Below are 25,405 nucleotides of genomic sequence, written 5' to 3' on the forward strand. Positions count from 1 at the left end.
CGCAGAACATCTTATTATCTGGAGCGAAGCGAAAAAGCCTCCACGGCAGTGGCCCAGCGGAGCGTCATATCTATTGGTTTCTTCAATTGTCACCAATCTGCTAATTCAAACTCACGCATACATACAATATAGACAGGCGCAGAAGAAAAGGTAGCCACATTTCGTTATTTTTAACCCCGTATCTCTTACATTAATTACAGTACTGACTTCATTATTCCAGGCCATCGATAATCTCTTCGCAATCCTCAACTTTCTTCTTTAATCGCCAGAACTCAACAGGCTGTCACAGACATCACAAATCAACAAGATGTCGAAAATAGAAAAGATGAGAATATGCGGGTTAGTCTCATTGATGCCAATCATATATTAGCATAGTTGAGCTTATTAGGTTTCGTTCTTACAGGGTGCGATCCTTCGATCACAAGGGTTGGGAGAATATTTCGTTCAACACCCCTCTCACACTCATCGTCGGACTCAATGGTTCGGGGAAAACTGTACGTATTTGCTTGCAGGTACTGCCCTCCAGGGTTTGGCTAAATTAGAAACTAGACAATCATCGAATGCTTGAAGTATGCTACAACTGGCGCACAACCACCGAATAGTAAGGTTGGAGGGGCTTTTATTCATGACCCTAAAGTATGTTGCTCATGGTCCTTTCACATGCGTTTTAACGCAAGATGCTTACTTGGATACAGCTCTGCGGCGAGAAAGAAGTACTGGCACAAGTCAAACTCTCATTTCAAAGTACGACCGGATCGAGAATGGTCATTACGAGAAGTATGCAACTCACGGTTACAAAGACAGCCAGAAAGATGAAGACCCTTGATGCCGGATTAATGGTCAATAATGGTGGCGAGAGAACTGCCGTATCTCACAAAGTTGGTGAAATCGACAAGATAATGCAAACAGCTTTAGGCGTTTCTGAAGCTGTTTTGGACAATGTTATTTTCTGTCACCAAGATGATTCATTATGGCCGATGAGCGAGCCTTCACAGCTCAAGAAGAAGTTTGATGATATATTCGAAGCAACAAAATATACCAAGGCTGTTGACAGTCTCAAATCTTTGAAGAAGGATTACGCTCAGCAAATTAAAGGCATGATCGCAGACGAGTCGATTGCTAAGGATAACAAGGATAAAGGAGAAAAAACCAAGAGCCGCTGTGAAGAACTTTCGGCTCAAATAGATCAGCTGTCTGAAGAGGCCTTGAAAGACAAAGCCAACATGGAAGCAGTTCGAGAAGTGGTTGACACAAAACAGGCACAGGCGGCCGAGTTTTGGGAACTAGTTCAAAAGCTCAGGACTAACAAAGAGCGGGTCAAGTTTAGTGAAGAAAATCTAGAGTCTCTTCAAAAAAGAATCAAGCCACTTTCCGAATCAGATGAATGGCTTAAATCAACATTAGATCAATACGCGGATCGTATACTGGAGATGGAACAGCAAGACGAACAATTACAGAAACAATATCGTGATCAGCAGCAGAAGGTATCGGCGAACACTGCCGAATTGGGCAAAAAGCAAGCAGATTTAGGTCGCCAACAAGCCTTGAAACAAGCCTATGAAGGAGAGCTTGAATCTCGAGTTCAATTGGTTAAAAGTGCTGCATCCAAGCATTCCATTCGAGGTTACGATGACGATATCAACGAGTCTCGAGTGAATGAATTTATCGAGAGAATCAAAAAGTTGTCTCGCGACAAGGAACGGGAATTGGAGCGGGCCAAGACAGCTACTAATGACGAATTGAAAAATGTCCAGACCACCTTGACGGAACTCCAGAACCAGCACGCAATACGTGTTCAAGAAAAGGTCACGGCCAAACAAACAATCTCTAACAACGAAAGGAAAGTCGGTCCTAAACAAACAGAATTGGGTTTTATCCAATTCGACGAAGGTGACAAAACCGGTCTTGAGACCTCCCACAATGAGACCAAGGATCTGCTGGAGAAGCTTAGGACTCAGTTTGACAGTGCAGGTTGGGACAGTCGCATCGGCACTAGTAATGGACGCTTGCGCGAGCTCGAAGACGAGGAAAAGTCATTGAGGAAAGAGGCTTTCCAGATCAACAAGCGTTCGAATGACCGCGCGCAACTCGATTATGTTATGGGGGAACTGAAAAAAACCAAGGGGAAACTAGACACCATGAAAGCGACTCACGGCGCAAAGCTCGATTCAATTCTCGGTTCAGACTGGCAAGTTGATACTCTCGCAAAGGATTTCCAACGTGCATTGGACAGAGAGAAAGATGAAGTTTCAGACGCAACAAATGAACAAGAAGCCGCGAAGAAATCTCACTCTGAAGCAGGTTTCCGATTTAATGCACTTCGTGAAGACCTCAAAGCTAAGAAGGAGCAATTAAAGGCTTGTGAGAATGCTGTGCTCAACTCTATAAAGGATGAAGACTTAAAACCATTAGTAAGTGTTGAAGAATATCCTAGGGAGCTGAATCAATTGGAGGAAGAGTGTGATGAGATCCGAGATAATATCGATGGCTTTAAACACAAGATCGAATATTTCACCCAATGCTTAACCACCATTCAGACTAAAGATATGTGCAAACTCTGTGAGAGAGGTTTCGCAGAAGAATCACATCGTTCAGCCGCCATGAAGAAAATTCAGAAACTTCTCAACAAAGACGCCCGAGAAAGATTGCAGGGAGAGCTGGAGATGTACAATGAACAGTTGAAGACTGCAAAAGCTGCTCAATCGCAGTATGACATTTATCAATCCCTCAAGGACGAAATCCCAAACGTTGAGCAAGATATGAAGAAGGCGGAAGATGAGAAGCAAAGATTACTTGAAGAAGTTGAGCATCACGACAGTATTGTTGAACGCAAGAACGCTAGGCAGAGAGATGTCGAATCTCTGACACATATCATCTCCTCCATCATTAGGTACCATAGTGATATTACGGATCACGAGGCAAAGATTGATAGTTTAGCCTCGCAGCAAAGCATTGCTGGGAGCATCGTGACTGCTGACGATATTCAAGAACGACAGACAGCTTGTAGCGAAAGTATGCGCGAGGTCAGAGAGCAATTGTCGAAAATTTCATCCGAGAAAGATGCAGCTAAGGATAAGATAAACGACGTGGAGCGTGATCTTTCTCGTAAATCCCAAAGACTTCGGGATGTCATTCACGGTTTGGCAAAGAAACAAGCTTTGCGAAAGGAGATTGATGAGCTTCTCGAGAGCAGCACACAGCAACGTGAAACCATGAATCGTGCTGATGCCGAGCTGGAAAATTTGAAACCCAAAATTGATACTGCAAAGGCTAAATACGAAGATATTCAACAGCAAGGTCATGCAAAGGAAAGAGAAGTCCGATCTCAAAAGGAGAAGTTGGCAGACACTGTCCGTCAATTCCTGCAACATGAGAAAAACATCAATGGATATATTGACAACAGTGGCCCTGAAAATCTTGCTGCTTGCGAGCGAGCAATCAAATCCATTCAACAGGACCAGAAGCGTATCAGCGAAGAAATGAATGGTATTACAACCGAGTTGAATGCACTCCGAGCCAAGAAGAGTGATTCCGATCGACTAAAGACAAATATCAGCGACAATATCCTCTACCGTCAAGAATTGGCTAAACTAGAGGTTTACAAGAAACAAACTATTGATTTGGAGTCTCAAAATGTGGAAGGAAATTTCCAAACTCTAACAAAGGAGGCCGAGAGAATACAAGCGACGTTCTACGACCACCGTCGCCTCTATCAACAGAAAACAGCCGTTCTCTCAGAAAAGGATCAAAACTTGGCACAATATTTACAGGACTGGGATCTGAATTACAAAAATGCTCGATCAGAGTATCGCACAGCTATGATCAAAGTTAAGACCACAAAGGCTGCTATTGATGATCTAGGCAAGATGATTACAGCTATGGACAAAGCAATTGTCAAATTTCATAGTGTGAAGATGGAGGAAATTAATCGAATTGCTGGGGAATTGTGGCAGACTACTTATCAGGGTACGGATGTCGATACGATCATGATTCGTTCTGAGAAAGATGAGGGCGAAACCTTAGCTGGTAATAAGAAGACAAATTATAAATATCGAGTTGTGATGGTTAAGCAAGATGTCGAGATGGATATGCGTGGTCGTTGCAGTGCAGGTCAAAAAGTTTTGGCTTGTATCATCATTCGTTTGGCGCTAGCTGAATGTTTCGGTATCAATTGTGGTGTAAGTTTTCTTTCGTTTCTCCTTCCCTTCTTGAATTTGATCGATATGACTCTAACATTATTCACAGCTCATTGCACTCGATGAACCTACCACTAATCTAGACCAAGACAACATCAAAGCACTCGCACAATCTTTACACGACATCATTAAATCCCGTCAACAACAAGCAAATTTCCAACTTATCATTATTACTCACGATGAAGAATTCTTGAAGGTTATGCAGTGTTCTGATTTCTGTGATGATTTCTATCAAGTCAGTAGGGATCAGGAACAGAATAGTAAGATTGAAAAGATTCCCATTGCGCAGGTTATGGAGGGAAATTGAGTGGACTTTGTGAGAGGTGGAGGGAAATTTGGGATTCGAGCTTGACATCTGTGAGTATTTGAGAAGAATGGGAAATCTGTAGTTATATGGGCGGGATGACGATTTCAGGAGTTTTGATGATATACCTGGTAGTGAGCTTTTTGCATAGCTTGCTTGTTATATATGTTAGCTTGGCTACCTACCTAAGCTGAGGTGTGAACACCTAGATGCTTTTAATGATGATGAGAAATGAGACCAACTGTACAACAGTTCTTCGAATACATGAGATTATTCTTGATGTGTCAAATGTAAGAAAAAGATAATGATAGTTACCTTGACTTAGGAAAATGACTGTATTCGCTTCAGTGATACTGAAATGTTTTCTATTTTTCTATTTTTCTGTGTTGCTTTTCTTAAATTTTCCTAGGTTTTCTGATTCCCCAAAGATCCAATTGTCTTCTGCTTTGCTTTTCTCCCGGTTATGAAATAAAGGGGGAAATGAGAGGAGAAGAAGAAAGAAACTCAACAGTAGCGATTCAATCTTCAAAACTATCAATTCCTCAATGATGATGACGACGACGATGATGATGATTGTCGCGCAAGCTCATTACCCACAGGAGGGAGTGAGATCTATGCGTTGTATTTGTATTCATACTCATACTTATATTCACCTCACCAACAACACCTATTTAGTTTCAAATTCTACTTCAATGACCCATTTTAAGTATCGGCTCGGTTGTCTGAGAAGATCCTTACTCTCTTGTTTTTCCTACCATTCTAATGTTGCTTCCTTTCTTTCCTTTCCTCGCTCATACTCACCATGATGTGTTTTGTTTCTTGAAGTATTGGTGCGGACCTAGTGTGTGCAGATATCGATCTTGGATCTGGATATCGAGTTTGCAGGAGGAAGCTATGGCGGGTTGGGAATTGGGAGTTGGGAGTTGGGAGAGGGATTTTTAGCTGTGGTTTTGAGGTAGGGTTGAGGGGAGCTTTTGATGGGGATGGGGAAGGATGGGATGGGATAGGATGGCCGTGGGAGGCTTGGTGAGGGAGTTGGGAAGGAGTTAGGAGACACAGTTTAAGTTTAGTGAGTGAGTAGTGCGAGTGAAATCCTCGAGATCGGGACATGAAGTAATTGTTCGCAAGCTGAACTTGAACACTATAATAAATAACACCGCAACTAACACGAACAGTCTTCGGAACAAAGGCACATAGGCAAGTTACAAAAGCCGTCGCTTCGAAGGGGGCTCAGCATAATTCGCTTACGGAGTCCGGGCGATGTGTCATCCTAACGAGATGGGGTGGATGAAGAAAGAAGTAGATTGCAATATATGTTAAATAGATATCAATAGGATACAGATGATGGGGAGAGATGGAAATGGAAATATATGTATGATTGGTGTATTGATTTGGATACCAAGATTGTTCGTACTGACAAAGGATGTATCCAGTTTTAAAATAAATGAATTTATACGTCCCATTTTGATAATTCACAGAATCACTACCGCGAAACTTCTAATCACGTATTTTTTTCTCCCCCCACAATCATTCGTTGATTCTCTTGATTCAGTACTCATGCTCAAGTACTTAGGACAGATGTATACTCGTCTAAATGCGGATAAAGAGACTTATCGCTCGATAAAGCGGTTTTTTGAAACATGGGCGTCGAAGCTCATGGAAAGGAGAACAGTGCCAATATTTTTTACTCAGACCGTTATTCATGAACACATGAGTTGACTTGTTCAGATGGGACAAGAGATATTGAATAATGGCTGAAAAATGCCACAAAATGGGCATATAATGTGCTGTTATTGTGCTTCACTTTGACAATTAAATTTCATTCTCATCTTCATTCATCTTCATCTAATACAACCATTTCAATACCACCACTATCCATCACCAGAATCTGCATTCATTGAATCAACCAATCGCTAACACTGAAATCTAAATACTGAAATATAAGCACTTACCCATCATCCATATTTTACAAACCGCTGCCGTTATCACCATGTCACCAACCAATCAACCCAAGAACTCGAGACCCGAGCTCACCCCTGAACCAACCATCAAACATCGGAGCGAGCGAAGCAGAAAACTTCACAACGCCAAGAAGAGGTATGCCAAACAAATCCCCTCGATGGCGCTGGAGTACATAGAGCTAGGTAGAGCTAATGATCGTGCCAAGACCCAGGAGAGAAGAGCTGAGAAGAAAGACAATATGCCCGCAGAAAGATTGTCTGACCTTGCCATGTAGCTGGCCACTTGGAGACGACCTATCTACGATAACGCGATTTAAAAGTTTCGAAAAGGCAACCTTGCCAACCAAAAAAAAACAAGAAAAGAGGAAAACGCACAAAAAAAGTGGCTTAGATGGAAGTTTCATTTCAACAAAATTGACAGAGAGAGTTTGATTTATATATACTTTTGCAAAATCTAAATTGGAACTGAAATAATCAGGTGCTTCGAAATATAGAATGATAGAATGATAACAAATGTTGCATTTCTTAAATTGTCTTTAAGTGTGCGTAGTGAAAACATTGTGATCATATTAAACGCCGTAAGTCCAGTCCAAGTGCCAGAAACGCCTTCTCCACATTTCCATTCTTTGACCTAATGCGCCGTAAGTCCCCTGTGCACCCAAAATCATTATTTATATACTCCTCCTCGTAGTGTTAACATTACTAGCGTGAGCTAACAAGAATTTGCAGCATGTGAGAGTGTACTTGCACGCTTTACTCCACGCATCATCTTGTGCTATCCCTAGTTTTATACTAATTTCACCTATCTTCTCCCCTTCGATTTTATATGGTAATTTAAGACCCCTTCCAGTTTCAGAGTTCTTGGCAGATTCCTGCTCAACAAAGACACCTAATTGACGCATGCATTCAAGGAATGCCTCCATAGCTATATCAAATTTGCGATGCATGAATGTAAGGCCAAGGGGCATATCACCAGATGAATGAAGTTCAAGAATCGATTTCTTGGGTGGTTTAGGTATATTGACGCGTTGTGAGCTAGAACGACTTGCAGACGGCGAGGGATAATCAAAACGTATTATTCGAGAAGTAGAGCCCATAGGCTGAAGCTCATATCCATCGAATTTGAAGTTGAGACGACCAGCAACTGTAGCTAGAAGAAGTAACGCGTGTCCCCATGCTGCGTTAATTTCCGGCCAGTCAACCGGCACACTTGAGAGTCGTCCAAGTCGCAGGCCATTTATTGTACCAAACTTTCCATCGTGGCTTATACAAAATGTATCGTTATAGACATTCGTCCTTTGTAACTTATCCAGTAGCTGTGAATCGTGATCATATTGGAGATTGATACTATCCCTTATGTTTTGAAACTCCGAGAGTTTCATTGCAAACTCATTTCGATCACTCCAGAATTTTTCTTCCTCAATATCAAGAGCTCTGGCCTCTTCTTCCAGCTGTGCATTTTCTTCGTTTACTGCAGCAGTTTCCGCTTCGATCTTCTTTAGTTCCTCTATTGCCGCGACCTCCTCTGCTTGTACCTTTGCAAGGAGGTCGTTGGCTTCCTTCACCTCCTCCTCTGTTGGTACTTCGGCGTTGACCTGCTTCAAAAATCCAACATACGCATCCCTTTCTCGGGTCGCAGCTTCTAATCGCTTTTGTAACCCATCAACAAGCATCTCTGTACATTCAACACAAATAGGATGATCGATATCGGATTTCGCCGTAAGAATCTCGAAAAGTCTTGATACCCGTTCCATTTCTTGCGACATTGCTTTACCCCCATCACCTGCTGCATCGCTACCAGGTAAGTCATCTTGATTTAATTTATCCGGGCTTGTAGTGTCTGGTGATTTGGCAACTGATGGCGGTACGACTTGCGACTCCGTCAACATAACAAAAGACATGGCTGGATTGTTCGTGCCACTTCTCAACGTATCTGATAGATTAGATTCATGTCGACGGGGAGCGGAGATTGTCCGCTTGAAAGTTGGTGGACCGGCATGCTTTGAGACACGATCATATAGTTGCTTTCGGTCTTGAGGATATGCTGGTCGCGAAGGGGGGATGTTTTTGGCTTGGTTTTGTGAGGCTGCACCTAGAAATCAATGTTAATAAGCTCTGATTCTTCTCAACATGGTATGTAGATGATCTAGAGAATAATTACGAACCAACTAACAAATCAAATGCCGCGGGGTTCAGATCCTCCAAAGAGCTATCAAGTTTCAATGATGTCCGACACTTTTGACAATACATGGTGTGGATGTTTGAGTGGTGGTAACTGTTCACATTAATTTATGGAGAATCATCAAGAATGTATCGACCAATGGATCTCTGGCATTTTGGTCCATCAAAAGTCTAAGAGAATTCTAGAATAAGAAGATTTGTAGATTCACTGATTTATAGTTGGATCTGAGACGTATTGATCCGACTGACATGATTGATACCTTGACGTATTTCGTACGGTAAAGCTAAATGCATGCTTACATAATCTTAGCTCAGTTACCTATGCAACCCCGCCAATCTACTTTTAAGCTTTATGCATGTACCTACCTGGTACAATGTAATTTACACGAACCCAACGCGTATTCCCGAGACTTTAAGAAATACGGCTCGCGACGTTGATTAACTTCTGATCTCCATTTACTGAAATAGTGATGTACAACTACGCACTTTCATGATTCCCACAACATTCTCAAATTTCGGACATGATTGCGAATTATCAATATGGAATCTCCAACAGAAAGGCAGACGATGCCCGCCATTTCCAATCTCGTTGACCTCGAAGTTAACGACGAGTACTCTGAGGATTATAGTGACACCGAGGAAGATGATTTTATTGTCGATGACGAGAACGACGATATAATCTACGAACCTGGATATGATCCCGATCAAGAACTTCAACAAAAGAGAGCTCGACTCGACTACAAATTAAAATCAACATTCGAATCAATCTTCGAAAAATATGGGAAAGATTTTGATGGAGTTGGAGATGAAATCGACTTGCTTACTGGGGAAATATTGGTTGATAATGGGCATTTGAAAGAGATGCAAGATGAGCGAGATGCTGGAGGTAAAAAGGCGGGAGGTAATCTGTTAAGAGCCTTGACCGTCGAACCAGAGAGTGTCACAGAGACATCGGGCGACGAATATAGCAATGTGGAAGAAGGAAATGATAGGGGAGAGGAAGATAACGTACGCGACAATATACTTGATAAAGACGACGCGGTCGAGGTGAGTGATGAGGATGTGGAGGAGGACGACATTATTTTACGTGGCTACGGTGAATCGAATCAGGAGCCTTTTCTTGACATGGTATCTACGACAGAGACAGAATCCATTCGGGATAGCACTCCTAAAAACGATTTACAACAGCGTCAGAATATACAATCTGAAGGACTCAGCGTTTCTTTTCCTTCATATAATGAAATTCTACGTTCATTTGGACCTGAAGTTGCCCCTCAAATTGTGAGCCTCATTTCACAAAAGCAAAGTCACGAAGACACCAATATCGAACCAGCCTGGAGAACACCTGAACTGCCTTCACTAGGACCGAGAAAGCAGTCAGCATTGAGAGCTTTTATTCCAGAGCCAGAAACTGAGCGTAGTCCATCTCCTGGTATTTCTGAGTCGATATGGGCTTTACCAAGAGGACGAGGCGCAAAAGGAACTCCAAGAGCTACATATAAACCAACATTGCTTTCGGACGGATTGAGCACTTCAAGTCATGCTGGCTCACCACGAGGACACAATTTATTCACGGAAGAAGAAGACAAGATGCTCATCGCAAAGGTAGCTGAAGCACGCGATCAGGGTCTCCCATTTGCAAGGGAATCTATATGGGAAGGATTAGAAATTCTAAATAGCCGACACTCGAGAGTTTCTTGGAAACAGAGGTACCGCAAAAAATATCTCCATTTGTGGTCTAAGGAATGCTCAACTAGACGAGGTTCTCGTGGGTCATATGATGAAAAAGATCAAGAACCAGAATCGAGCATAAGATCTGCATCCCGTAGTTCGCACCCGATATCCTCCTTCCAACGATCTTCCAGAACTCGAAAGCCTGTACAGCAGGCTTCGACTTTAGTTAGTTGGTCAGATGCTGTTGCCACAATCAAATCTTTGGACCGTAGACTACACAAAGATTTGGCTCGAGACGCCAGTGTATTTGACTTGACCGATGTCAGACCGATAGATGTAGATGAAGAAGCCTTGAATTTGAGGAGCTCTGATTTGGAATCTTCGGAAGAAAGTGATGATCAGCCGGAACTTCCTGCACATACCGGTCCTAGAGTTCAGAGGATTTCGCCAGTCACTGTTAATCCCGCCTACGAATTCTCAGATGAAGAAACCGGGTCTAATCTTGAGGCGACGCGACATTCAAAAGGCTCGACAACCAAGCTCGATAAAGGAGCAAGAAAATCTAGTAGTAGCAAATTGAAAGATGGAACTAGTAGGAAATCTGAACCCTCTCGAAGGAAAAGCACAACGAAGTTTGTGGCAGAGGAAGTTGATGAGTTGAGCCTTGGCCTTGAGGGAGATGACGTTTTATTCCTCTGCTCATTGCCAGGAAAGGACAAACAAAAGGGGCCTCAAACTACCATCAGACGGGAGGGAAAACAAGTAGCAGTCTCAAAAACAAATGCCGTCGCTTTCGTACCGCCGAAGGAAGGGTTGAGCGTCCTCAAAGATCTTGATGAGTTTGACGAGCTCAGCGCCGAATGGCCACAGTCTCTACCTATCACTTCTCCCGAAAAACCTACACTCGAAATGAAATCTGAGCCTGCGCCTGAAATTGTTGATATTGACGTTGCAGTTGCTCTATCAAATAGAGTAAATGAGACTGATATTGATATATTTGATATCGATCAACTTCCGGAAACGTCTCCAAGAAGTGCTCTGGACTCACGGAGGAAACATAGGACAAACAGAATATTCAGCAGTAGTGCTGTTATTCCCTCAACTTCGCAAGTTGAGTCGTCACCTACCGTTGCAGTAGATGAAAGGATACAGTCGAGAATGCAACAGAGAAGAAATTCTGTTGATAACGGTCCTGTACCGCGTACGTCGTCGCCTACTCGGTCCTCCCCTACACCTCGCCCCAAACGAAAATTCGTTGACCTGGATGAGAAAGAGAATACGCCCCTTACCCCATCACATCACTTTAACCAAGAAATTGAGATACCGACATCCGACTCTGAAGATTTAGCTCTCCAGAATATGATCAATGGCAACAGAACGCCTACTGTATCACCACACAAGAGGAGAGGGGGTATCATCACGCCCACTCGCAGTGAATCAAGGAAGTCAAGAACGCCTCTTCTTGACTATACCACACCTACCCGAAGAGATCTTATGAGAAAGAGGGGATTAAGAGATTCACCACATAGTCCGGGAATGGTAAAAACGCCCGGAGGAACGCTCAGGAAATGCGGAAAAGATGGGTTTGCGTGTCAGAGGGCTTTTTGCTTTAGATGTGGATTGAGTGCCAAACGAATGGGTGGATAGGCGATGGAACAGATAATGTAGTACATTTCGGAGAAAGTACCGGCATGCAATATATTTGCTTACGATACCAGTATTTGCTAGAATATCAATAAAATAATATAACAAACCTATTTAATATCCCAAAAACACATGTGTTCCCACGATGACTATAGATGGGCGATACAAAAGTATCTGTCTCTGTTTATGTGTACTGCTCTAGATATACGTATGACTCTAACATTCTAGCATCTAGCATTCTAGCTCTCTGACCCTTTAAGACTCACACCACACTAAAACTCAAACCCCTAAACAAGTTCACCGGGTTATCCAACCGGTATAGCATAACTAGCTAGGTACCTAGATACCCTGAGCGCTAGTTATGGAAAGAAAAGTTAAAATACCGGAGATGGCATATAGTAGGGTGGCAGGGTAGTCGGGTTTCGATTGTACAGGTAGGTACCTACTCAGTCCCAACACCGACCTTTGAACACCGACACGGAGTTCGCTTCGTAGATGGAGACTTACGGAGTAGAATACATATAAGTACCACACCATCAAGGTACGGATGGGTCTGTGTGGGGAGGCCTAGAGCGAACGTGGAAAGCTAGATTTTTCTTCTGCTTTTGCTTCTGCTTCTGCTTCTGCTTCTGTTTCTGGCTTGCCGTGAGCCGTTTTGCCGTGTTGTTTTGGATGTGATGTGATGTGATGTGATGTGATGCGGTGTGGGTGAATGAATTTTGATGGAGAGAGATGGATGGATGGATGACTCTTCCCCGCGCGTCCGATATCGGTTCGATCTTTAGACGTGAACGTAATCATAGAGCGCAGGCGGAAATCTTGCATGTGAAATTTTGCTGGGTTGGGGGTTTATGGTTCTGTGTAGATTCTAGAGTGCGAGAGTGCTAAACTAATGAATGTGTACGCCTTGGGGAAGACATATTATGAGATTTGTGGGGAAGTGTTTTGGTAGTCAGCAGTGATGACTAAAGTACAGAGACTGGCTCGACTGGACTGCAGAGTATTTACTAGGTGGTGGAGTGGGATAGAAGGGAATTAAAATCGTCTACTCTATTCTAGGGAGTGATGACTTTTCACATGGGAAGATATCAGATCCCAGTATTGAAATGACACTCACGATAACCAAAATGGCACAACCAAATTCCCAGAACCAATCCTTTCATCACGACATCGCTCGAATCGTATTATGGATACACGATACTTACTAATAAATATCCCAGACTCGTATACTCAAAGCCTAGAATTTGCAAATGACATTCGGATACCCATGATGAAATGCGCCCAAGCAATTGCAGAGATTGCAGAAATTGCAGGAACATGAAAATTTCAACCCGTTGGCTGGGAAGTTGATCGCTATGAGCAGTTGTAAGAGAGAGATGTGTCAGAGGTGATCGTGTACGTTAAGTATTTGCGATGTTGAATTAAGGTCGCGAAAATTTCGTCTAGTGCGTGCTTTGGGGAGTGGATACGAGAGTTTGCGGTGGAGATGAAGGAGTCGCGCCTTTCCTTCCATGGTATTTCTTTGTGCTTGCTGGGAGGGAAAAGGATAGGAATACCTTTGGAGGAAAGGTTGGGTGATAGGGATCCTGGGATTTGGGATGGGGGCTAGGTAGCTCTTTCAAAAGCGTAGGGAAGAGAAAGTTTGAGTGGCCCGTATGATGTGATGGGATGGGATGGGAATGGAGAATGGGTTATGTTGCATTCCAGACGTTCGTTCTTATTCCTAAGGTGGCTCGGAGTTGGATATCGATATTCCGGTTGCACCTGTGAGAGTGAGACAACAGTAAATATTCAATTGTTGGTGATCCGAGAAGTCAGAATGGATAGTTAGCAACCAGTCAGCCTTACGAGAGACGAAGTGTCGGATTATTTTGGGTAAGAGATGATTAACATTGTAACATTATTAGTAATCCATTGTGATGTGAAATTGAGGTTATACGGAATAGTAGGTAGGGAGTACGTCGTGCAAATCACAACATTCTACGGATTAGTCAGAATAGATTAGTCAGAATACCACATTTGTATGCCCAGCTCGCCCAGCTAGTAAATTCTTGACAATGACATGAAGGCGCATCAACAATTCGGTGTAGACAGTCTCGAGACAGTGAAGGGCGTATGGGATCGATGCACGGATATGGATTGACCAATCATATCATCCATCGTTAGGGATCATTTGACGTCCACCACTAAATTAGTGTCAATTTCCCGCAGTTCACTTCCCTTCAAAGCACGGACGGAGGATCCCAGATTGTGGGAAAGTCGAGACATGTACATCAAATGGAAAAATTTCCATATGATGCATCAAGGGCGCATATCTGACAAGCTTGACTCATATTCAAGGTTTGTCATGGATGGTGCTGTTATTTTCTGGAGATACTAGTTAGTCAATATGAAAGCAGCACTCAAGTAGGTATTGCTATATATAAAGGCAATCCATTATCTCATCCTGTTTCCAGATTCCAAAAAGTGTCACCAAGATACGAAAACAGCTTCATATCAACCATATATTTGGATTCGGCACTTCCCAACCGATATCAATCTGCAATTGTCGATTCCTTCCCTTTTCTTATCAAAGTTACACCCAAGAGGCTTCAGGGCACATATTTCCCCGCATGATCATATATCCAATCGTACTTATCTAGCCATCATTCCCCTCCTATATCGCATACCCTCTTCTATTTTGTCCAGCTTCTTTTCAAGTTCCTTCAGACAAAATGTCTGCTTCAAGTATATCCTCTGGCTCTGGAACAATTGCTACGTATGCCAAGAAAATCAACACCACCAAGCGACCAGATGTCGAAATTCTTCTAGATGACCACCATGATGGAAAGACCTATACAACATTCGATGGGTTGTCAGGCAATGCCTCAATCACAGCTCCCCATGATGCGGAATTCGATGAAATTCAGATTACCCTCGAAGGCGTTACTCGAACATATGTCGAAAACATATCTCACTCCAGTGCAACATCCAAGACAACAGCCGTACACAGATTTCTAAAGCTCGTCATGCCAATCCGAGAAGCTGCATATTCTCAACCACGAATTGCCGAAGCTGGCAAAACATATATCTTCCCATTCAACTTTGTCATCCCAGAGCAACTCCTTCCAACAGCTTGCTCACATGCTTGTGATGCCGATCATGTCCATATGGCACATGTGCAATTGCCTCCTAGCATGGGCGATCGCGAAACATCCATACTAGATGACTTGGCTCCAGAGATGACCAAAATCCAATACTCAATCAATGCCAGAGTTATCAAACACAATGATTTCCCAAAGAAGCAGATTTCTCTGATTGAGGGCTCGAAGAAACTTCAAATAATACCAATGGTGGCGGAAGCACCTCCTATGAGTATCTCAGACGATGACAAGAATGATTACGAGCTGTCTAAGACAAAGTCCCTGAGAAAGGGCGTGTTCTCCGGAAAGCTTGGGAAAATTACTGTTTCAGCCGATCAAACTGGAGCAATTGTTCTTCCATCTCCTAAAAGCTCCTCGGAGGCTACATCAATGGCAACTGTCAAGCTGCAATTTGAACCACACGATTTTAACTCACAGCCACCTCGTCTTGGTAGTCTAGCCACTAAAATCAAAGCGATAAGTTTTTATGCTAGCAAGCCAGCAAAGTTTCTCTCTTCCAAATCGAGTATGGTCAAAACCTTTGACCCTGCCCGACAATTTTATCAAACTTCCGTTCCTCTCTCGTCAAGATGTGTTGAGCAGGTTGCATGGGTGAAGCACTTACCACAACCAGATTTATCCCGACGAGCTTCTACCATATCGTCTAGTTCGTCTGAATACTCAGATAATTCACAAACGTCGCTAGAGGCACAGGACAGGATCTACTATACAGCAGAAATCTTGGTCCCAATTTCATTGCCTTCGTCAAAGACTTGGGTCCCCTCATTCCATTCATGTATCGTCTCTCGAACTTACTCATTGGATCTTGCCTTGTCCATTCATACTCCAGGAGCAGGAATTCCAGCTTCTACGGTCAAACTTTGTCTCCCAATACAGATTGCAGCTCAAGGCAACCGAACTGCGCCACTCGCTCTCACCGCAGAAGAAGCTGCTGCTGAGCTAGCAGATGTGAATGAGTATCTCAGACCACGAGTTATTGAGATGCCAAGAGAGGACTTGGTTGAGAATAGTATTTTGCGTTCGAGCTCTACTGTTCCACGTCCAGAATTGCCTCCAAGCTATGAGCACACTGAGGTATCAAGGAGACCAGTTGATCCATCAAGGTGCTGATTTGAAATGGATTTGGGGGGGTTTTTTTTTGCGTTGGTTTTCTGCTTTTTGGGTAAAATGGTTGGGGAAAGCAAACACTTGATTTTTAAGTACAGAGTACACGATTTCTGATGGGAGTTTGGGGATACCAATATGTATTTTTCGTTTGGGGCTTTGGGGATTTGGGAATTTGCTGGATGGCACACTTACGAGTACAAGATACCCTTTTACTTACCTAGTATTTACTCTGTCGGTACCTCGTACACATTAGGAGGTACTTCTAGACAATTAATAATAATCTACTATTCTCCAATATCTTCTCCCATTCATTGATTCATTGTGAGGACCCACTGGACGTCCAGATCTCACCAAACGATTCTTCTAAATGTTCTATGTCGTAGAATCCAATCTTAATGTTCTAAAACGCCTTCCATATGATTCAAAGACCCACCGGTCTTCTGACGCCGTGTATAGCCCCGCGCAACCCCACTAACCATCATCATTTCCAGGGATATTGAATACTACGCGTCTAAATTTGACAGGCTCATAGGCTTTGAAGCTCAATACAAGGCTGCTGTCAGTGGGCTTTTCCACGGATACTCTGTATATCACACTTGTGTTATGCCTGCCAGATGGATACTAGCTGACCAGCCATCTGCAATATACTTCGTAGATGGATCATCATACAAACCAACAAAAACCATAATCGAGTAATTCATCCAAAGTATATTAATCCTCAAGATCGAGATCAAGTTGAAAGAAGGCCTTTCCTCTCGTCGTCACTTTCTGAATCAAGATCAACGAATATCATACCTCTTCAATTGACCCTTGTACTGTCTACCTAGGTACCCCAGAATCACAAGCATCCCACCGCTTGTCTCATCCACACTCGTCCCATATCACGGCAAAATCAGCCTACGAGACCGATACCTGATGATTTGCCAGCTCATGCCCAATCATTAGGATTATGACTGGTGATGAAATTTTGCCCAGCATCATTCATTTCATGATTAAAAAAAGATCTTCTTCTCTCGTTGTACAAACCATTTAATTACCTGATTCACGAATAAAATCCTCCCGTACCTTTATTCGTATCCACGCACATATATTCTTGCTACCCGCTCTATCGATGCGGACACAACAGCCAGAGGAAACGAATGCGATGCCAAAATATAATATCCAACAACAACAACAACAACAACAACAACAACCATATCGAGATCTTATTGATTGATCATTTTCCGCAAATTGAGGGACTGAGATATCGAAATCATATTTTGTGAATATGGCGCAGACCCAACCGCAACCACAGGAGACTCCCGACGTGGATCCCAAAGAATTCTATGGATATTTGTTTGATGAGAATAAGAGTCCGACGCCAGTACTAAATGCGCTATTGAGAGGTGTCGCGAATCATATTGTAAGGAGTGTTCAAACTTCCGCGATTTACGCTTTGAGTTTTATGCTTATCATTGTGGCAGATAGAGAATGTGGGAAGTCAAGAAGATAAGTTCCTAACGCCAGAGAAGTTGGCACTTTTCTATAAAGCTGTTGGTGGAAATTATGATTGTAAGTCTTCTTTTTTGGGAGGGGAGGGGTATCTAGTTTCGGGTTCCCGTCGTCTTCCTTGTCTATCCGCGATTTTAGAAGCGTGCTTGCTAATAGCTTCCGTTGCCTTACATAGCTCTTTTTGTGGAGACGACACATCCATCCATCTCTTGGATTTATGCCTCGATAGGCTGTCAACATACTTTAAACCCGACGAAAGATGATTTTGCCCCTCCTTCGATACCGTGTCTCACTGTGCGAGGATTCGTGCGATGGCAATCGATAGAAATACTTTTAGGGCCCGAGGAACATGTGCCATTCCTCCAAACCGCCGTCCGAGATTTCGAAATCAAAAATCCAGATACGGGAGAGAGATTCCCAATTGATTTGCCAAAGGAAGCGTTCCCATTGGTACCGGATGCGGGAATAGAGGAATGGCATCGGACGTGTGCAGAGAAATTACGCAAGCGAGCAACGCCGGATGATGAAGAGGATGCTCCCATACCGGACCTCCCGCCGAGACCCAAAGTACAAGCAACATACGTTCATGTTCGGCCCTCGCCCAGGGTCCCAGAGCCAACACCAACAAATGCTGCGCATCCCCGCAGCGGCTATTTCGAACCGTCTACTCGTGAGTCTACCCGTGAGTCGACTCGCGAGCCGCCCCGGGAATCTACTAGGGAATCTACTAGGGAATCTGCTCGTGAATCCACCCGGGAATCTACTCGCGAGCCTCCTCGCGAATCGGCGACCCGTGAATCCACTACCCGTCGACCTAGTCGACCTATACCTTATACCCACGTCTCAGCATCTCGACCCCAACGACCCCCTCTCAACCGATCACCCACTCATCGAGTCCGTCAATTTCTCGCTCCAGAAGAACCATATGCACCCCGCATACCCCGCGGTCGTCATCGCAGTTTTCCCAATCTGAGTTCACCTGTCTCAGAAGACGCTCCTACCTTTCACGCGCACCCCGCTCCTCCTGTCGATCCCCACCATCCCCATCACCATGTCCCGGTTCCGGATCCTCCGCACCCCGCTCACCCGCGAAGACATAGTCACCCGCGACAATCCCGCCATGCACCCATTGTTTCCGACTCCTCCGATTCGTCCAGCGATACCAGCGTGACTTCGGATTCGGAAGATGATCCTTCCCCGAAAACTCGCACGGTTCCAATCAAAACACCGACGGGTGGACGGTCCATACCAAGACATCCGCAAACTGCTTATATGTCGCGAAGTGCTGGAGCGGATAGTCCTCGGGTATTTGCATTTCCATCTACGGCGCCGGGTAGTACGATGCCGTCTCCGGTTTCGGATGTGAGGGAAAGAGAGAGGGAGAGGGAGAGGCAGAGAGATATTGAGGAGAAAGTGAGACGGGGTCAGTATCCGACTAATATTGATTTGAATGGGAAATTGAGCGCGCCGTTTTTGGCGGGGAGGAGGAAGAGAGAGGCGGGGAGAGGATCGGTTGATATTGATAGGGAGCGGGAGCGGGAGAGGGATAGGGAGAGAGAAAAGGGGAGAAGCGATAGTAGGGGTGTGAAGTGGAGGGATCTGGGGGATATTGCTGAGATGTGGAGGAATGGGGGGATGAGAGGGGAGGGTGTTAGTAGTCATTCTCATCATGTGAGTGGAGGGAGTGGTGGAGAAAGTGGAAAGAGAAAGTGGAGAAGGGAGGGGGAGTAGGAGGCACAGTAGTCGAGAAGATAGGAGCGATAGAGATAGAGATCGAGATCGCGAAAGGGAGAGGGAGAGGGAGAGGGAAAGGGATCGAGATAGAGATAGAGATAGAGAGAGGGATAGGGATAGAGATCGAGACCGAGATGAACGGGATAGGGGAGATAGGGAAAGAGATTACAGAGAAGGGAACGCCCTAGGTTACAAACGAGACATAGTAGTCATGAAGAAATTCCCGCAAGAAGAATCAGAACGGAAAGAGCGGATCGAGAGAGAGATGATGAATACGAAGGGAGGAGTTTTAGGGAGCGAGATCGAGAGAGAAGAGAAAGGGTTGTGAGTCCCGTGAGGGGTGTAGATGGGAGGAAATATCCGGATTGGAGATGATGATGATGATGACGATGATGATTTATGAAGATGGGAAAGGATGAATATGTGTTTGCGATGGAGTTTCGGATGGAGCTTGAATGCATGCATGGATGCATTGAGGAGGCATGGATAAACACATTAAGCGAGCGAGCGAAATGCAAATGAGCAATGAGTAAGTATCCATGGATATGTATGATGGTTGGATGGAAGATTAGTTTATACATTGTGTTCTTTACGTTCTGTTTGTGTCATGTTAGCAAATACGAGATACCAGGATGCCAATGATGGATAGATAGATGGATGGATGAATGACGAAATAAATGGATATTTCGCATCTCCTTGTGCGTAGAGAGAATTTGGGACGGGCTTGAATTCACTTTATATTCCCATAGATACCTACCTACTATGAGGTGTAAAATCTTACCTTGTCTTGGCTGCAGACAGTAAACGTCTACCTACCTACCTACCTACGTTAATCTCGCTCTCGCTTTCGCTAGAACACACAGTATACCTAACAACGGTACTTATTACTTTTCAAAGCTCGCACGCTTCTGTATTGGAACTTAAAATCCTCTCTCCTTGTTTATCTCTAGATAGATAGATAGATATGCATGATCAAGTCTAGATGTTGCTCTTGCAGCATTTACATTTCCGTTACCACTTCGTAAGCGATCGAGCACCTCAATGTCCTGCATTTTTTGGCTTCTTAATCTGTCTCGCCACGAAGACAGCATGAATTAAATAGAAAATGAACATGTTTCTATAGTATCGATTTAATTGATGTGACTACCGAAAGCTCTGTGTGTATCACATGCTAGACATCCATCGATCTTCATTTACTCAAATGCGATATGTGAAATTTCATCGAACATAACTTAGCCGCAATCTAGGGAGACCTGCGGGAGGTATTTCGAGTAAACTCCATGCTTGAAAACCACCCTGAAAACAAAAATTTCACCTATGCACTCCTTTGCCCCTAAACCATCCATAATAAAACCGAACTGAGAAGAGAAATTTTCGCCGAAGATTAATTGTTCAAGAGAACTAGAGTGTGGTTAGAAAAGATAATCAGATTGTAAGCCCAAGTTGAGATGATACATACCTTCCAGCGATGACCGCAAACTTGACATTCGCAGAAAGTCGTCATAGGTTCATCAGCACTGCGAGTCTGTGCTTGTGAATAGCTAACTTTCTTCTGACCACATTTTCCGCACGTCAAAGCATCACTAATACTCTTCTCCGCCATTGGCACCTGAGCCTTCTTCATGTTCTCCAACTCTAACGCGTCGTCCTTCTTCTTCATCTCCTCTGATTTCAATTCCTCATGCGTCATGACAACAAAACGAGCTGGATCAATATCGCCCGACATGACTCTCTTGCGCAACTGCGTATTGGATACTTGTTTGAGATTTTGAAAGAGGGAACGAAGCTTCTCTTTATATTCCTTCGTCTCACCACCAAAATGATCAAACGCAGCTTGTTCAACAGCCATAGCCTTGATAATGACATGAGTAGGAGGCTCTTCGCATTTGAAAGCAAGACCATTATACATTAATCCAATACAAGCATCGCGTGTTGGAAGACCCGTACGCTTAGTATCGACTTTATCAGTTTCCCATCTTCGCTTTGAGGAATCGCCTTTAAAGGCTTTCGTGACTGGGGCGCTAGGCGCGGGCGCAGGAGAGGAAGTACTGTTACTGCGAACTGCAGGAGAAGATCCGGATGCCATTTGCTTTGCTTTGCGCTTTTCTTTTTCGGCTTCGACTGTTTTTTTCCACTTGGTGACGATTTCAGTGGCAAGCTTGGCAATGTCTTTATTCGCGTTTCCTCGTTGTTTGGCTACTACCATTCCTGCCTTGGTTGCCTAGAGAATATATTGATCAGTCCATGCATTTGAAGGTTTATCGTGGAGACACAAAGACCCAGAAGAGCTTGGTTAGGAATGTAGCCGGTTGTAGACATACCCTAAGAAGTTCTTCAGTGGCATTTACATCTCTCTTCAGAGTTTCCATAATGGTAATGACGTTTGCTGCCGGCTCTTTGTCATTGATCGCCTTTTGAAGAGCCGAAACTCTTGAGGTAAGTTCTCTTTGATCCATTTTGAAAGAAAGGAGATAGAGGGGTTTTGGTTGTATGCGATTGTTGTTTTTGCTGCAGACCGATAGGAAATGTTCGACGATATCGAAGAATCGGATTTGAGGCTGCGTAAATTCTATGTACGAAAATGAATTGAATTGGGTATCAGAAAAGTAACCAGATAAATTACAAAAGAAAGTGTGTCGTTGAGAAGGTTTTTGATAATTGTTTTCTAGAAGTTTGATGATTAAATATCACAAGGCTGATGTTACGGCCAAAAATGGTGTGCACGGGCCAATTGCTTGTGTTGTATAAACTTTCCCAGCAGCGAAAGGCCGTTTCCACTTCATCTCGCATTCTGTATCATATACAATCAGCTGTACTTGTTCCTTTCTCAAAAAGATTGACATTCAAAGTTGATATTGAATGTTGTGTTTGGTATTGCTCAAAGCTTGAGAATACACCATGTGAATATCCTCATTTTAGTCTAGCATTCGAACACCAATTGAATAGAATTTCTTGCGGCGAGATTTCGAGGTGTTTGATGATTTGTGTCATTCATAGGAGTCTTGACATCTTCCAGAAATTCTATCTGTTTTTCCTAGTGGGATTAAAAGTATCAAATATCTGCGTTCACAAAAGCACAATGGAAAGGATATCGGGTTTATCTTCATCCCCAAACTCCCCGGTGATAAGTCTATCTCCTGAGTACCTCCGTTGTTATATCGAGGATATTACGGATATTGCGGAATATTCCACCATTGTACATATGCACATCTATGAGGCTTAGGGACCACAATGCTATCGACCGGCAATTTAAACGGCGGTCTATGCTTGCAAAGTTGGTCTGTCAGCGCAACATTTTGAGTCATTGTATGAATGAGTGTCAAGTACGTCCTTGCTTTGAAAATAAGTATAAATATGTCAAGTTTTCCTCCGTTGTTTGTCCATTCGCCATACTACCAAACGAGTTTTCTCTAAATCAAACCTTTTCTCTTCTCATCACCGTATTCTCACGTCCCATACAATCGCCACAATGCAACCACTCGCTGGAAAAGTCGCCCTTGTAACCGGGGGAAGCAAAGGAATTGGTCGAGCAATTTGTCTTCGTCTCGCACGCGATGGTGCAATAGTAGTCATAAACTATAGCAATGACTCTTCCGCAGCAAACGAAGTTGCATCAGCTATCAGAGAGAAGAACACTACGGTTGTCAAAGCTGACGCCGGCAATATTGACGATATTTCAAGATTGGTTGATACAACCATTGAGAAACATGGAAAGATCGATATCTTGGTTGCCTGCACTGCAACTGCGAAGTTCAATGAATTGGAAAATGTCAGTGAGGAAGAATTTGATCAGACGTTCGATTTAAATGTCAAGGGTCCTTTGTTTCTCGCCCAGGTACGTCGTATATTCAATCATTATTCATGTGGCTTTCTAATGGTTCCAGAAATCCGTTCCTTACATGGCACCCGGATCCCGCATCATACTCTTCTCCACAACCCAATGTCACGCCAGCACAGTAGCACCACAATACCTAACATACATAATGTCGAAAGGTGCCATTGAGCAAATGACCCGAGGTCTTTCGAAAGATCTAGCACGAAAGGGTATTATGGTCAATACTGTAGCGCCAGGACCAACGGCGACCGAGCTATTCTTCAGAGGCAAGAGTGAACAACTTTTGAAGACACTTGCTGGCTTAAATCCTCAGAATAGGATCGGGAAACCAGACGAGATTGCAGAAGTTGTGGCATTTTTGAGTAGTGAGGCAAGTTCGTGGGTGACGGGTCAGACACTTCAAGTGAATGGTGGAATGGCATAAGTGTAGGGCACACTAGCAATCAGACTTGATTTTCTATTCGCTTAGCGAGTTTACATTCAGTCCGGTATGCTTAATAATACGAAGGCCTTATGATCAAGAAACATTAACATCCAATTCTACCTTCTTTGGTGATTATCAAAAGTTGGTAGTTTTCGGTAGTAATAAATCATTAAAATAATCATTACCATCTTCTATCCTTACTAAGTACAGCAATTCATTCTCACGTCCCTTTCACGCAGCTCCAGCATCCATCTTTCCATTTTCCAGAAGATCTGTCGTCCTACAGATGTAAGGGTTATAATCCGGTTCCTCTTCTAACACTTCTGCTCCTTCCTATTTAAGATATTAGTCACTCAATTCCATGCCGTCTCATTCCGTCTTTACGCCCATAGAATCTCGAGGTGTCGAATCAAGTTCTAACATCAAGGTGTCCAGCTTTTCGCTCAAATCACTTTTCTCATTTCCACTCTACCTATCCGCAAAAGATCCTCAAGCTAAGACCAGACCCTTAAAAAAAGGAATATGCAGAAATAGACTTACAGGGATAGGAACCATAGCCCTCTTAACCCAAATGTGTTTCGCCATTTTCCAATCCAATCCCTCAATACACCCTCCCTTCACACTAACAACACTCTTTCCAGGCGTGCTGTGGATTAGGCGTGTACCGCATGTTTTGCAGAAATAACAATTCACCGTGTGTCCTGAGGCTGTGGGACGACTTTAGGAGAAGAGACGTTAGTTTTTGTCGCTATGATCATGGGAGGAGGGGCGTATGGAATTGATAGAGGGGGAAACGGGAGAGGAGAAAGAATGCAAAGGAAACCAACGTATAAACCGCCAAAAAATCCGGACACGGCAATGGAAATCGGGGAAAGATAGCAGAAGCGCCAAATGCCGAGGAGGATTGTCGTTTGCATTCCTATAGATCTCTCGAGTTAGCTCCTGGTAGCATTATTCGTACTTGCTTCATCCATCCAATTCTACAACCCATCTCCAAAAACACACACATATCCTATAACTAACTCCATGACCCGAGGGTCACAAATACAAACCCCATACCAAAAAATGAAGAGAACAACAAAACCTTACATTACAATGACAAATATAAAGTGCCAGCGGTTTCGCCAACGGAGTTTTAAAAACTACATTTTGGCATTCGCAGGAGACGTTCATGGTTGCGCGCTCGCTTGCTTGCTTATTGGTTGAATTGGATGATGATAGAATGAGATGGGGAAATGTGGGGTAAATAGATAGATAGGTATACGGAGAAGGTGGTGAGATTCAATTGCAAAGATTGCTACTGATATAAGATATTTTGATCTCCTCCGAGCTGAAGAATCATCGAGAAAGAATGAATATGAAAAAGAAAATAAAGTGCTTAGAATATATGAGGTATTGTATGACACAATCTGGGAAATTTCGCAGATGAGAAACGCATGCACGGATGAGATGACTCCCTGCTTGTTTTCGGTTGAGTCATCGTCACATGACGACCTGCCTATAATTTCGTCTTCGTGTCGCGCTTGTTGGTCTCCTGGTAAATGATTTTTGTCTTATTAAATATTCATGAGGTTAGGTATCATTAGCTACTGTATATATATACATGGTTATCAAATAAATTGCGCTGGTAAACTGAACGCGAGCTTTGCTGTGACATAGATATCAGACTGGATGAAACAAGAGGATATTTCTGGACGAGAGTTGATTTAAA

General features: G+C 43.5%; 9 protein-coding genes across 9 annotated transcripts; 6 read left to right on the top strand and 3 right to left on the bottom strand.

Annotated features, from left to right (window-relative positions):
- Positions 1 to 307: 307 nt before the first annotated feature.
- Positions 308 to 4,503, top strand: EAF02_002724 (uncharacterized protein; the record flags this gene model as incomplete). The annotated part of the gene is made up of 5 exons (XM_038898772.1): positions 308 to 339; positions 404 to 494; positions 550 to 636; positions 696 to 4,178; positions 4,246 to 4,503. 5 exons carry the CDS (start codon positions 308 to 310, stop codon positions 4,501 to 4,503), a joined length of 3,951 nt encoding a protein of 1,316 aa, XP_038761060.1.
- A 1,987-nt stretch (positions 4,504 to 6,490) lies between these two features.
- EAF02_002725 (uncharacterized protein) lies at positions 6,491 to 6,736 on the top strand (the record flags this gene model as incomplete). Its single annotated transcript, XM_038898773.1, has 1 exon — positions 6,491 to 6,736. The coding sequence occupies one exon, from the start codon at positions 6,491 to 6,493 to the stop codon at positions 6,734 to 6,736; it is 246 nt and encodes an 81-aa protein (XP_038761061.1).
- A 396-nt stretch (positions 6,737 to 7,132) lies between these two features.
- Positions 7,133 to 8,711, bottom strand: EAF02_002726 (uncharacterized protein; the record flags this gene model as incomplete). Its single annotated transcript, XM_038898774.1, has 2 exons — positions 7,133 to 8,553; positions 8,627 to 8,711. The coding sequence occupies 2 exons, from the start codon at positions 8,709 to 8,711 to the stop codon at positions 7,133 to 7,135; spliced, it is 1,506 nt and encodes a 501-aa protein (XP_038761062.1).
- Positions 8,712 to 9,182: 471 nt separating this feature from the next.
- On the top strand, positions 9,183 to 11,963 carry EAF02_002727 (uncharacterized protein; the record flags this gene model as incomplete). Its single annotated transcript, XM_038898775.1, has 1 exon — positions 9,183 to 11,963. One exon carries the CDS (start codon positions 9,183 to 9,185, stop codon positions 11,961 to 11,963), a length of 2,781 nt encoding a protein of 926 aa, XP_038761063.1.
- A 2,711-nt stretch (positions 11,964 to 14,674) lies between these two features.
- On the top strand, positions 14,675 to 16,213 carry EAF02_002728 (uncharacterized protein; the record flags this gene model as incomplete). Its single annotated transcript, XM_038898776.1, has 1 exon — positions 14,675 to 16,213. One exon carries the CDS (start codon positions 14,675 to 14,677, stop codon positions 16,211 to 16,213), a length of 1,539 nt encoding a protein of 512 aa, XP_038761064.1.
- A 1,166-nt stretch (positions 16,214 to 17,379) lies between these two features.
- On the top strand, positions 17,380 to 19,763 carry EAF02_002729 (uncharacterized protein; the record flags this gene model as incomplete). The annotated part of the gene is given in 4 exon segments (XM_038898777.1): positions 17,380 to 17,612; positions 17,674 to 17,746; positions 17,877 to 19,372; positions 19,383 to 19,763. The coding sequence occupies 4 exon segments, from the start codon at positions 17,478 to 17,480 to the stop codon at positions 19,761 to 19,763; spliced, it is 2,085 nt and encodes a 694-aa protein (XP_038761065.1). The 5' UTR covers positions 17,380 to 17,477.
- A 567-nt stretch (positions 19,764 to 20,330) lies between these two features.
- On the bottom strand, positions 20,331 to 22,440 carry EAF02_002730 (uncharacterized protein). The gene is made up of 3 exons (XM_038898778.1): positions 21,757 to 22,440; positions 20,895 to 21,656; positions 20,331 to 20,836 (listed from the first exon to the last, which is right to left on the bottom strand). Exons 1-3 carry the CDS (start codon positions 21,889 to 21,891, stop codon positions 20,828 to 20,830), a joined length of 906 nt encoding a protein of 301 aa, XP_038761066.1. The 5' UTR covers positions 21,892 to 22,440; the 3' UTR covers positions 20,331 to 20,827.
- Positions 22,441 to 22,904: 464 nt separating this feature from the next.
- On the top strand, positions 22,905 to 23,694 carry EAF02_002731 (uncharacterized protein; the record flags this gene model as incomplete). Its single annotated transcript, XM_038898779.1, has 2 exons — positions 22,905 to 23,270; positions 23,320 to 23,694. 2 exons carry the CDS (start codon positions 22,905 to 22,907, stop codon positions 23,692 to 23,694), a joined length of 741 nt encoding a protein of 246 aa, XP_038761067.1.
- A 231-nt stretch (positions 23,695 to 23,925) lies between these two features.
- EAF02_002732 (uncharacterized protein) lies at positions 23,926 to 24,867 on the bottom strand (the record flags this gene model as incomplete). Its single annotated transcript, XM_038898780.1, has 4 exons — positions 23,926 to 24,027; positions 24,235 to 24,412; positions 24,522 to 24,613; positions 24,784 to 24,867. 4 exons carry the CDS (start codon positions 24,865 to 24,867, stop codon positions 23,926 to 23,928), a joined length of 456 nt encoding a protein of 151 aa, XP_038761068.1.
- Positions 24,868 to 25,405: the final 538 nt, after the last annotated feature.

Source organism: Botrytis sinoallii (genome assembly GCF_014898435.1).
Source record: "Botrytis sinoallii strain Bc 23 chromosome Unknown BSIN_004, whole genome shotgun sequence".
NCBI lineage: Eukaryota > Fungi > Ascomycota > Leotiomycetes > Helotiales > Sclerotiniaceae > Botrytis > Botrytis sinoallii.

Bases quoted from the DNA above. Each gene is read 5' to 3' on its own strand.
- EAF02_002730 (XM_038898778.1), bottom strand. From the start codon at position 21,891: ATGGATCAAAGAGAACTTACCTCAAGAGTTTCGGCTCTTCAAAAGGCG. The intron at 21,657-21,756 runs GTATGTCTACAA...TATATTCTCTAG, and splicing joins CCACTGAAGAACTTCTTAGG to GCAACCAAGGCAGGAATGGT.